Source organism: Balaenoptera ricei, chromosome 11, assembly GCF_028023285.1.
Source record: "Balaenoptera ricei isolate mBalRic1 chromosome 11, mBalRic1.hap2, whole genome shotgun sequence".
Lineage (NCBI taxonomy): Eukaryota > Metazoa > Chordata > Mammalia > Artiodactyla > Balaenopteridae > Balaenoptera > Balaenoptera ricei.
The window spans coordinates 23,725,985-23,738,584 of record NC_082649.1 but is presented as its reverse complement, the minus strand read 5'-3'; the positions used below and the strand labels follow the sequence as shown (position 1 = coordinate 23,738,584).

At 52.5% G+C, this 12,600-nt stretch overlaps 2 protein-coding genes across 3 annotated transcripts; both read left to right on the top strand.

Moving 5' to 3' along the window:
• The first annotated feature begins 817 nt into the window (after window positions 1-817).
• On the top strand, window positions 818-2,115 carry IER3 (immediate early response 3). The gene is made up of 2 exons (XM_059938292.1): window positions 818-1,075; window positions 1,175-2,115. Exons 1-2 carry the CDS (start codon window positions 866-868, stop codon window positions 1,433-1,435), a joined length of 471 nt encoding a protein of 156 aa, XP_059794275.1. The 5' UTR covers window positions 818-865; the 3' UTR covers window positions 1,436-2,115.
• A 452-nt stretch (window positions 2,116-2,567) lies between these two features.
• Window positions 2,568-12,536, top strand: FLOT1 (flotillin 1). 2 transcript variants are annotated; one of them, XM_059938290.1, is made up of 13 exons: window positions 2,571-2,762; window positions 3,095-3,151; window positions 3,451-3,526; window positions 3,614-3,704; window positions 3,931-4,074; window positions 4,212-4,331; window positions 4,420-4,515; window positions 4,721-4,873; window positions 9,973-10,154; window positions 10,312-10,357; window positions 10,479-10,616; window positions 10,866-11,030; window positions 12,147-12,536. In XM_059938290.1, the coding sequence occupies exons 2-13, from the start codon at window positions 3,109-3,111 to the stop codon at window positions 12,174-12,176; spliced, it is 1,284 nt and encodes a 427-aa protein (XP_059794273.1). In that variant the 5' UTR covers window positions 2,571-2,762; window positions 3,095-3,108; the 3' UTR covers window positions 12,177-12,536. The 2 variants fall into 2 exon arrangements, with proteins under 2 accessions (XP_059794274.1, XP_059794273.1); XM_059938291.1 differs by lacking the exons at window positions 10,866-11,030; window positions 12,147-12,536 and having other exon boundaries at window positions 2,568-2,762; window positions 10,451-10,613.
• Window positions 12,537-12,600: the final 64 nt, after the last annotated feature.

Sequence of the window (12,600 nt, the reverse complement as noted above, 5' to 3'; positions counted from 1 at the left end):
AAAGACTTACCTGCTTAGCAGGGCAAACATCTAATTAGCAAACATCAGCTTTTATCATCTTCCTGTGAATTACCCACCTCCCCTTCAAGCCCCAGGCCTCTTTCCCATTCCTTAGCTCAAGATGGCATGTAAGCCTCAATTGCCTGACTGCCTTTGAGTCTCAAGTCTTCATGGGCTCCTGTAAGTACGCAATTAAATTTGTTTTCTCCTGTTAATCTGTCTTATGTCTAATTATTAGACCAGCCAAAGAAACTAGAAGGAAAGGAGAAATTTTTCCGCCTCTACAATGTGGTGTGTGTGTGTGTGTGTGTGTGTGTGTGTGTGTGTGCTAAAGCAGGCAGGGTTGTGTCCGTCTGTGTGTGCTAGTGTGTTCACTTCTCTTAGGCATCTTGGCTATTTCTGTAGTGACTTCCCTCCTAGGCTGTGTGTTTTCTGTGTTCCTACAAACTTGTGAATGTGCACCTGTAACTGTGGTTCCTTGACTTTGCTGGGTCAGTATTGTAGTAGGATGGGCAGACTTCCTTATGTAACCCTTCCTGCCTCTCCAGAGATGGGGCTTGTGGCTGAACCTTCTCAAACTGTCTGTGAGCCCCTCTCCAGCTGCCACATGTCCCGACATGTGCCCGCAGTCCGGAATTTTACCCGCCTCCACTCACAACTCACACACTCACGACACACACTTGGGTGCCTACGGTTGCACTGGCCAAGTCTCCACCCCCTTCCTTTGCTTAAACTTCGGAATTTCCAGCCGACCGGCCAACCGCTCCCAGCAGCGGGTGGAGTTGAGAAGGGCCCGCCCAGTTCTCGGGGTACAAAACTAGCTCTGCAGGACTGCGCGGCCACTTGTCCTTCAGCTCAGAGCACAATGTGTCACTCTCGAAGCTCCCTTCCCACCATGACCGTCCTGCGGGCTCCGACACCGGTCCCCTCCACCAGCCCGGGACCCCAACGGGGCTCCGGTCCCGAGATCTTCACCTTCGACCCTCTCCCGGAGACTGCGGTGGCCCCCGCTGCGCGCCCCAGCGCCTCCCGCGGGCACCGAAAGCGCAGCCGTAGGGTCCTCTACCCACGAGTGGTGAGTGTCGCCGAAGTGGACAGCCCGGGGGAAGAGCAGGGTGAACCGCCGGACGCCGGGGCCCCGACCTGACCTGTTGCCTTTGTTATCTCCCCACAGGTCCGGCGTCAGCTGCCAGTCGAGGATCCGAACCCTGCCAAAAGGCTGCTCTTTCTCCTGCTCACCATCATCTTCTGCCAGATCCTGATGGCTGAAGAGGGTGTGTCGACACCCCTGGTCCCGGAGGACACCCCCAGCGCGCAGTCCCCCGCGCCCACCGTTGCGCCCCCGGTCCTCGAACCCCTTAATCTGACCTCGGAGCCCTCGGACTACGCTTTGGACTTAAGCACTTTTCTCCAGCAACACCCGGCCGCCTTCTAGCCGGACTCCCTACACCCCCAGAAGAATCTGAAAAACCAAGAAACACTGGGTGTACCTGGTGCGAGAGAGAGCGTATCCCAAACTGGGACTCCCAAGGCAATTCGCACTCAGAACACTACAGCGGAGATGCCAGCCCGAGCCTGGGAGAGACAGGCACCGACATGCCGGGGCTAGGCCGGGTGGGGAAGGAGAGCGTCGTTATTTCTCATTGCTTCTAATAATATTTATATGTATTTATGTATGTCCCCCTAGGTGATGGAGGGGTGTATGTAATATTTATTTTAACTTATGCAGGAGTGCGAGACGTGCTCCTTGCTGCAAATGCAGATCTCTGGGTATTTATTGGGCTCTGGGGGATTGGTGGAGGCCGGCGCCCAGAACTGAGCGAGGCTGGGAAGAGGGATGGAGGAAACCCGGGTCCGAGAAGGCGCCCGGGCTAGGAGTCAAGGACGGTGGTGGGTCGTAGTAGGTTTAGCGGGTGACATACTCAGCCCTCCAGCATCTCAACTCGCGGGTCTACTGTGTGAGGCTTCGGCGGACCGTTGAGAATAAGGTCCTTGGCCTTCGATCTCCTCGAAGTTGCCCCCAAGGGGTGGCTGCGGGGTCGGTGGGCTGTCAGGGGGCGGCTATGCGGTCGCCAGGTATGTTCTGTGAACACAAATAAACTTGATTTACCGTCAGCAGTCATGTGAGTGTCTCTTTGCAAGGCATGGTCCCCCATTCCTCATGGCCTTCAAGCGCCTGGGCCCGGCCGGAAGAGCCGCGGCCAAGTCACCAGCGGGCGCTCCTCCCCGGGCCCCTGAGCCCCTTTTTCCCGAGTCACGGAACCCAGCATCCGGTAATCGGATGCTGTCGTACGTTGCCCAGTCTGCGATTTTCCCAGTTTGTTCTCGAGGGGCAAATCCGAGGTGAGTCAATCTCCCTTGCCCCGGGGTGCCAGACCCGCTGAGGTCACGTCCCGTAGGGCGGGGCGTGGAGCGGTCTGGGCGGGGCTCCGTACCCCGGAAGGGCGGCGAATTGGGGGCCGCTCCACCCGACCCCGGGCTGGCTCGGCAGCCCGGGTGAGCCGGGGCTCGGGCGGGCTGCGGACCGGAGCGCGGCCTGCTGGGAAAGGGGCGGGCCGAGGGGGGGGGCGGTTGGTCCGCCGCGGAGGCGGGGTCGCGTCTGCCGCAGCGACAGGGTGCGGCCTGGTGGGGGGCAAGGGCGCCAGCGCGGGCCCAGCTCCCAGGCAGGCTGTGCGCGAGCGGCCCCTGCTCGGCTCACAGGTCCCCTGCGCGTCCCAACCCTGCCCCGGACCCCGGCCAGGCCGCTGCCCGCGTCCGGGAAGGTAGGTGGGGGTGGGGTGGGGAGATGGAGTCGGGCTGTGGAGGAGCAGGGACGGTGGCGCAAGGGTCTGGGGGTCTCCAAGGGCCGGGAGAGCTTTATCAGATAAGGGGGAAACCGTCGTCACTGAAGGTGGGGCGCGGCAAGGGGCTGGGAGTCGCTGGGTGACTGCGAAATTTCACAGGGTAAAGCCTTAGCGGATCCGTGGGCGCGGAAGGGACTGGGCCGCGTTGTCTGCAGGCGGGGCGGGACTGACAGGAAAGCGAAAGGGTTCACTCCTGTGGACTCCACAGTGCCCCTTGCTATCAGCAAAGGCTTTCTCTCCTCCTCCTCCAGCTCCAGCCTGAGCCATGTTTTTCACCTGTGGCCCAAACGAGGCCATGGTGGTCTCCGGTAAGTATTGTTCTCTGCTCAGCCAGTGACCCCCAAGTCCCCGCAGAGGTCTCTTCCCCCTCTCCCCACCAGCTCCCCAGCACCAGACCTTCTGCCCACCCCACCCCCATGGCTGCAAGCCACCCACTTGGGGTGACTCCCTGCCGCTACGCTTCCAAGGCCTACACTGCCCGCCGCTCCTGCCAGCGCCCAGATTTCTTCGTGGGGATTGCTCCCCCCTCCCTTCCCCAGTTGTCTTCCACATTCCAGCTCCACCGTGGCCACCGGCCACCACAGCTCATTGCCTCCTCACCGTGCAGGTTTCTGCCGGAGCCCCCCAGTCATGGTGGCTGGAGGACGTGTCTTTGTCCTGCCCTGCATCCAGCAAATCCAAAGGTAGGTAACAAGAGAACTAGGGAAAGGGAACCCCCCTTTTCTCTCTTTTCTCCTTTTCACACTGTCCACCCCTTCTTTTTCCCTTAGGATCTCTCTCAACACACTGACCCTCAATGTCAAGAGTGAAAAGGTTTACACTCGCCATGGGGTCCCCATCTCAGTCACTGGCATTGCCCAGGTGAGGCTTTCAGAGCCTTTCCCCCAAAGTCCACTCCCCCATCACCTTCTCTGTCCCCAGACATTAAGAATCTTCTGACCATGGCCTTCCCTACCTCTGCCTATGGAGAAATTTCTCTGCTAGTCTCAGCTTCTCCAGGGATCCCCAAGGCACTTGACTCTCCCTGCTTCCTCCCTGTCTTCATGAGACCTTCACCACACCCTCCCTAATCCTATTCTGGCTACAGGTGAAAATTCAGGGCCAGAACAAGGAAATGTTGGCAGCTGCCTGCCAGATGTTCCTGGGCAAGACGGAGGCTGAGATTGCCCACATCGCACTGGAGACGCTGGAGGGCCACCAGAGGGCTATCATGGCCCACATGACTGTGGAGGTGGGCCTGAGGGCAGGGAAAGATCTGGAAGGGATGCCAGAGTGAGAGGGGCCTAAGGACCGAGCTAGTCTGTAGGAGACAGTGGTCAGAGGATCTGAGAGCTTACGTTCCTTCTTCCCTCCATCGTGTTATCCTAGGAAATCTATAAGGACAGGCAGAAATTCTCAGAGCAGGTTTTCAAAGTGGCCTCCTCAGACCTGGTCAACATGGGCATCAGCGTGGTCAGCTACACCCTGAAGGACATTCACGACGATCAGGTAAACCTAGGCAGTTGCTTCTCCCCGCTTTCCTGCTCCCATCTGTTAAACCTTCCCGAGGACTGTGATATCTGCAACTCTCCCACAGGACTATTTGCACTCCTTGGGGAAGGCTCGAACAGCTCAAGTCCAAAAAGATGCTCGGATTGGGGAAGCGGAGGCCAAGAGAGACGCTGGGATCCGGGTGAGAGATCTGGGGGTTGCTTGGTCACCGTGGGCTTATTGTGCACCTGGTGGAAGAGGGGATGGCATGGGGGCTGGTAGAGCAGGGTTGGCAGAAGATATAAATGAGGCCGGGCCTGGGGTGAAGACAGAGGAGCTTGGTGGAGAGCAGGCTCTCTCCCTGGGGCCTTCCCCTCCCTACTCTGACTCCCCGCCTGCATGGACAGGAGGCCAAAGCCAAGCAGGAAAAGGTGTCTGCTCAGTACCTGAGTGAGATCGAGATGGCCAAGGCGCAGAGGGACTACGAGCTCAAGAAGGCTGCATATGACATTGAGGTCAACACCCGCCGAGCACAGGCTGACCTGGCCTATCAGCTTCAGGTCAGAGCCCCCATGCTGGCCCGGTGGCCAGGCTGGACTTCACTCCCTCCCCGTTCTTCTCAGGCCACCACTCTCTCTCATATTCTAACTCTGATCCCCTTATTCTGGCCCTCCATTTCTGACCCCACTCCTCCTTATGAGGAAGATTTAAAAGACCTAAACGTTTCAGCTGCAAAGCAAAGAAAAGGCCTAGAAAGGATGCGCTCCATAGGGCTGATCACGGGCTTGGGGCAGGTTGTGCCCTGTGCCAGGGCACCTGGATGAGGGGGTGAACCAGAGCTAAGGTCCAACCATACTCCACATCGGGCCTGGGTGAATGGGTCTGCATCCACCCAGAGGAAGGGGTGCCTTTTTCTAATTTGCACAGGGGTACTCCGTGGGCCCACAGCAGCCCTGGTGATCACAGAAGTGCGTGAGGAAGGAAAACGTGGACTTGGGCTTTGAATCCCACGAAATGAGACATGGGGGCCCTTGAAAATGCAGGGAGGTGTAGTCGATCCTCATCGTTTGTGGATCCCATATTTGAGAATTTGCCTCATCACTAAAATTTATTGGTTATCTCAGAACCAGTATTTTTTGTACTGATGACCATTTGCAAACATGCGCAGAGTGGAGAAAACTTTGAGTTGCCTGATATGTGCCTCCCAGTTGAGGTTGAACAAGAAGATGTTCTGCCTTCTTGTTTCGGCTCATACTGTAAACAGTGTCATTTTCATAGTATATTCACTGCCACATTTTTTGCGCTTTTGTGCTTTTTTTTGGTGATTTCACAGTTTAAAATGTCCCCAAATGTAGTGCTGAAGTGCCGTCTAGTGTTCCTAAGTGCAAGAAGGCTGTGATGTGCCTGATGGAGAAGATATGTGTGTTAGATAAGCTTCTTTTAGGTATGAGTTACAGTGCTGCTGGCCATGAGTTCGTTGTTAATGAATCAACAGATATGTTACATATGGTGTCTTTAAGCAGAAACACATAAAACAAGGATATATAGGATTTCCCGGGTGGTCCAGTGGTTAAGACTCCGTGCTTCCGGTGCAGGTGGTGCGGGTTCAATCCCTGGTCGGGGAACTAAGATCCCACATGCTGCACATCTCAGCCAAAAAAAAGGATATATATTGATCTGTTTATCTGTTATGACCAGAGGCTCACAGGAACCTAAACCTGTATTTCCCTTAGGAACAAAATAAGTGTTTTGTTAATTCAGTGTTTATGGCTACTTTATAAAACAGAACTACCATAAATAACGAGAATCAACTGTACTCTGAGACCTTTACCCAAAGGGTAGCAATATTATGAAATTCATTTTTGCCAAGAGTTGGTACAGGGTGAAATTATGAAATGCAACACATCTTTAGTTATGATGTTAAATCCCTGGATGGCTTGACAGGTACCTGAGTGTGGCATAGTACTTTGCTACTCAAAGTGTGGTCTGCCTCCCAGCAACATCAGTATCCCTGGGGAGCTTGTTAGAAATACAAAATCTGAGGCTCCAGCCCAGCTGACCAAGTCAGAATCTGTATTTTAACAAAATCCCTAGGTGATTCATGTATTGATACACATGGGAGTTTGAGAAGCATTAACATAGTGGAAACCACCAGCTTGGGTGGGACTTAACCCACCCGAGGATAAGGTCCTTAATCTTCTTCTCAACATGGCTCTCCTTGTCTGCACATCAAAGGGCTGGGCTGGTTTGGGTTCTGTTCAGCTTTTATTAGTTCCTCATTTTGTGCCAGCCAGGCTTTGTGCTAGGTGCTGGGGAAATAAGGATTTACTCAACAGGTATCTGTTAAATGCCTGTTATGTGCCAGGCATTGTTTTGGAGGTGAGTATGTAAGTATGAATGAGACAGAATAAGATTCCTGCCCTCATGGAGCTTTACATTATAATACACAAAACCACTAGTAAGCAAATAACCTTCACTGGCTCTAATTACATGAAGTGTTATGAAGGAAATACATGGGTGGTACTTTACTGGGGGGATACTCTATTAGGTCGGGGGTGATCAGAGAAAGCTTTGGTGAGGAAGTGATACATGAGATAAACCCTGAAGATGAGAAAGAGCCAATGATGTAAAGAGTTGTGGGCCAAGAACATTCTAGTCCAGTGCTGTTCAAATAGAACTTTCTGAAATGATGGAAATGCTCTATATCTGTGCTGTGATGTTGAGCACTTGTAATGTGGCTCGTGTGACTGAGGAACTGAATTTTTAAATTTTTTATTTTGATTTAAATAGCTATATGTGGCAAGTGACTAGGCAGGGGACTGGCACATGCAAAGACCCTGATGTAGCAAAGAGCTCGGCGTGTCCCAGGAACAGAAAGGAGGTTTCTGATCCAGTATGGCTGGTGTGCTGTGAGTAGGGAGAGGCAGGCGGGACCAGGTCTCCTAGGGTTCGGGTGGCCGTGATGGAGACTTAGAAGATTCAAAGCACAATGGGAAGCTATTGGAGAACTTTAAGCAGGGAGGTGCTCTGGTCTAATTTACATTTTTACAAGGATCAGTACAGCTGTTACGTGGAGAATTGATTGTCAAAAGAGAAGAGAAGGGGGCTTCCCTGGTGGCGCAGTGGCTAAGAATCCGCCTGCCAACACAGGGCACACGGGTTGGAGCCCTGGTCCGGGAAGATCCCACATGTCGTGGAGCAACTAAGTCCGTGCGCCACAACTACTGAGCCTGCGCTGTAGAGCCCGCGAACCACAACTACTAAAGACCGCGCGCCTAGAGCCCGTGCTCCGCAACAAGAGAAGCCACCGCAATGAGAAGCCCGCGCACTGCAATGAAGAATAGCCCCCGCTCGCTGCAACTAGAACAGCAACGAAGACCCAACGCAGCCAAAAATAAATAAATTAAATAAATTAATTTTAAAAAAAAAAAGAGGAAGCAGAGAGATGAGTTAGAAGGTTTTTCAAAGATGATGGATTGCATAAATGCAGCTAATTGCACTCCCTCTTAAAACCTCACTAAATCCACATAAGGTGATTAAAAAAAAAATAGATGGAAAGAATAGGAACAGAAGCAACAGAAACCGTAGCATCATTTTGGACGCTGGAAAGCCGTGGTAATTGACCAAGGAGGTCTGAGACAGCTGAGCCCAAAGCTGCAGGGGAGAAAACAATGAAATGATCTGAGGCTCAGGAGCTGGCAGCACCAGGGGCCTCTGGAGCTGTGATGAAGACTGTTGAAATAAGGAGAAACAGGTGAAAAGTGACTTCTCAGAGCGCTCTGGCTCCCTGCCTCTGGGTAATGCTCCCTTCTCTGCCCCAGTAGACTTCTGGAGGTTTATTATCTGATGAGAGTAGACCAGAGGACATGACCTGGGGCCAGCCAGGCACAGGTGAGGGCCTAAGTACTTAACCAGTAACAGGCATGAAGAGACTGTCTGCCTATTGAATGCTGAATACTGACCACTTCCCCTAACCACTCACCCCACATGGCTCTCAGAACCCCCATCTTCCAAAGAAGAGATCAGAAGACTGCTCTGGGGAACATGACCAATCCAAGATGAATGACTTGAAGATCCTGAATCTGAGGTTCCTCAGCAGATGAACTGCCTAGGTAAGCCTAGATTGAAGCTCAAAGCCAATGAGCCTCACCCACATACCCAGAGTTTCCCTTCAGTGTTTCAGACCTTCCTCCCTGTGAGCAGACAAGCAAGGAATCCCTGACATATGAGGGATCCTGCAACATGGAAGACAGGCCAAAACCACAAGCAGAGCAAAGCAATTTGAAGGATACATACTACGCAGGGAGAAGAAAGCTTAAAAAAAAAAATTAATATCCTCAGTGATAAGAGAGTAATTCACATCTAGGAAATCAGGACATAGAAAACAAAAAACTTTTAGAAATTAATAAGATGGAAGAACTGAAAAAAAAAAAATCACAGTGGAAGAGAAATTCTAATAAATTTCCCAGAAAATAGAACAAGACAGAAGGAAACATCAGAAGGAAACCATCAGTGAAAAGATTCAAACATGTTTATCTGACTTTCTGGATTGAAATGGTCCAAGTGCCCAAAACAGTGAATGAAAAACATCTACCTTGAAGAACATCACTGTGAAATTTCAGAACACTGAGACTAAAGAAAAGAACTAAAAGTTTCCAGAGAGAATGAACAGATCTCAAGCAAAGGGTCAGGCATCAGAATGACTTCAGATTTCTCAAGAAGCTAGAAGACCCTGGAACAATGCCTTAAAAATTCTGGTGGAAGATTAATAACAACCTAGTAACCTGTACTCAGCCTAATCGTCATTCAAATAGAAGAGTGGAGTGGGGCTTCCCTGGTGGCGCAGTGGTTAGGAATCCGCCTGCCAATGCAGGGGACACAGGTTCGTGCCCTGGTCTGGGAAGATCCCACATGCCGCGGAGCGGCTAGGCCCGTGAGCCACAACTACTGAGCCTGCGCGTCTGGAGCCTGTGCTCTGCAACGGGAGAGGCCACGACAGTGAGAGGCCCACGCACCGCGATGAAGAGTGGCCCCCGCTCGCCGCAACTGGAGAAAGCCCTTGCACAGAAACGAAGACCCAACACAGCCAAAAATAAATAAATAAATAAATAAATTTATTTTAAAAAAGAAATTGAGAATATAGTTTTAAAAAAAAAGAGTGGAGTGAAAATCTCAGAGAAGCAAGATCTGAAAAAACTTATTGCCCACAAACTCTTTCTTTTTTTTTTTTAATTAATTAACTAATTAATTTTTGGCTGCGTTGGGTCTTCGTTGCTGCACGCGGGCTTTCTCTAGTTGCGGTGAGCAGGGACCACTCTTCGTTGCAGTGCACGGGCTTCTCATTGTGGTGGCTTCTCTTGTTGTGGAGCACGAGCCCTAGGCGCGCAGGCTTCAGTAGTTGTGGCTCGCGGGCTCTAGAGCACAGGCTCAGTAGTTGTGGCGCACGGGCTTAGTTGCTCCGCAGCATGTGGGATCTTCCCAGACCAGGGATCGAACCTGTGTCCCCTGCATTGGCAGGCGGATTCTTAACCACTGCGCCACCAGGGAAGTCCCCCTGCTCTATTTTTATATCCCGCCCTGGAGCCCCGGCCCTAGCTTCCCTGCCTGCTTCCTGGCCGCTTGCTCTTCAGCTCTGACTCTGAGCATCCCTCCTTCCCAGGTGGCCAAGACGAAGCAGCAGATCGAGGAGCAGCGGGTCCAGGTGCAGGTGGTGGAGCGGGCCCAGCAGGTGGCAGTGCAGGAGCAGGAGATCGCCCGCCGGGAGAAGGAGCTGGAGGCCCGCGTGCGGAAGCCGGCGGAAGCCGAGCGCTACAAGCTGGAGCGCCTAGCAGCGGCAGAGAAGTAAACACCCCTTCCTGGCCCCCTGCGGCTCCTTCACCACCTGGGCGCCCCCAGGCGAATTGCTGAGGCCTTCTTTACCTGTACTCCTCCTGTGGAGTCTTTCTCCCAGAGCGAGGGCTCTTCCTCAGCTCCTCCCTCCACTCCCTTCTCTGCCCAGGTCCCAGCTGATCATGCAGGCAGAGGCAGAAGCCGAGTCTGTGCGGGTGAGTCAGCAGGTGGCTCTTGCCGGCTTGTGGAGGGAGTGGGATTGTGCTGGGATTGTGCTGGGATTTCTTGTCCTTAACTACCGCCATCAGTACCCCAGGCGTCCTGTACCCTCCTCAGATGCGTGGGGAAGCCGAGGCCTTTGCCGTAGGGGCCCGAGCCCGGGCCGAGGCTGAGCAGATGGCCAAGAAGGCAGAGGCATTCCAGCTGTACCAGGAGGCTGCTCAGTTGGACATGCTGCTGGAGAAGCTGCCCCAGGTCTGGGGGTCGTGTGGACAAAAGCAGCGGAGGGACAGGAAGAGGGAATGAGGGGTGGGGGAAATGAGGGGCTGGGAGAGAACCAGGCTAGGGGCCATAAATTCGGGGTGAGAATTACAAGCCAGTGACCAGAGTGAGGGAGGGTGATCCTCACAAAAGTGAAGGACAGGGATCTTAAAACCCAGAGTAAGGAGTCTTAGGATGGGTGTGGTCAGACTGCAGGTGCTGAGTGGGCATCTTACCTACCAGGTGGCAGAGGAGATCAGTGGTCCCTTGACCTCGGCCAATAAGATCACACTGGTGTCCAGTGGAAGTGGGGCCATGGGGGCGGCCAAAGTGACCGGGGAAGTGCTGGACATCCTGAGCCGCCTGCCGGAGAGCGTGGAGAGACTCACAGGCATCAGCATCTCCCAGGTGAGGGTTTCTAGGGCGGGGGCTGTGGAGCCGAATCGCCAGGTTCTTATGGCATGTGATGCAGCGGGCCTAGCATGGGGCCAGCACCCAGGAGGCCTGGGGGCCGCTGACGTTTATTAATTGCTTTCTGTGTGCCAGACACAGTGCTAAGCTTCTACACAAATGGTTTAAAATTTTTTTAAAATCAAACTTCCTTTGGGGTATGTAGGGTTTTACAAAGTAAAGAAACTGAACTTCCAGTTTAGCCCATGTCATACAGCTGGTGAAGCTGGGCTTCAAACCCAGGCCAGCTATCTCTGGAGCCTGTGCTCTTGGTCACCCCACTAGTAGAAGGAACTAGCTGCAGCCTGTTGACAATTAATTCCAAGGCATATCACTGCTTTTCTTGGTGCCTGTTTATTCACCTGTAGATTATGGTAGAGATCAGAGTAGGACCTAGAGCCAGACTGTTTTGGTGTGAATCTTGGCCCCAATGCATGCTGTGACCTTGGAAAAGTTAATCTTCTCTGCACCTGTTTCTTCACCTTAAAACTGGGTTAATAAAAGTAACTACCCTGTTGAATTGTTAAGGGGATTAAATGAGTAGATATTTGCAGTGTTTAGAACAGTGCCTAGCATGTAGTAAGTACTATATAAGCGTGTTAAAGGACTTCGCTGGCAGTCCGGTAGTTAATACTCCACGTTCCCAATGCAGGGGGTGTGGGTTCGATCCCTGGTCGGGGAACTAAGATCCCGCATTCTGCACAGCCAAAACAACAAAAACAAAACAAAGAGTGTGTTAAATAAAAAATGCATATATAAATAAAAGCACCAGACTAAATCAGTTACCTTCGAGCTGGGTTCCTTGGAGTCTCCTTGAGGTCTGTAGTGGATAATTGGGAGCTAAGGAGGGCCTGTGCAAGCAGGGATCTGGCTCCCTTCACCCCTTTGCAGTAAGTAATTCATTATTATACAAGAATCCAAATGACCGCTTGGCAAAGGGGGTGAGGTCGGGTACCAGAAAATACTAGAATACTCACGGAAGTATATGTCCTCCCTGCAGCCTGTTCATGCAGATGGGAGCCTGGGAGAGCAGGGCACCTGGTTCCCATAGTCATCACTGTTGTCTTTTGCCAGGTGAACCACAAGCCTCTGAGAACAGCCTGAGCCCTGGACCTTCACGATGCCCAGCCTCATAACTCAAGTTGCCTGAATGGTCCCAATATTGCATGCACTTCAGCTGGCTCCCCAAGCACATCGTTTGACAGCGGAGTTCCACCGCTTGTCTCTCCTTGCCAAATAGCCTGTCCCTTGCCTTGGAAGGGAAGGGTTGCTCCCTTTTCCAGCCCTGTACTGCAGACTGCCAGTCCCGCAGGGGTCCCATGCCAGCCTTCTGATGATCCCACCCCCAACTTATTTAACTTAATCTACTGTCTGAGCCTGTTGTCCAGAATTCTTCCTTGACCAAGCCTTGAGGGGTGGTCTGCAGGTTCTCAGCTTTGTCAAATAAATTGCTATTAATAAGTACTGATACTTATGAACAGTTAATACAGCAGAACTAACTCAAAATGAATGCTAGAATGTAGCTTTC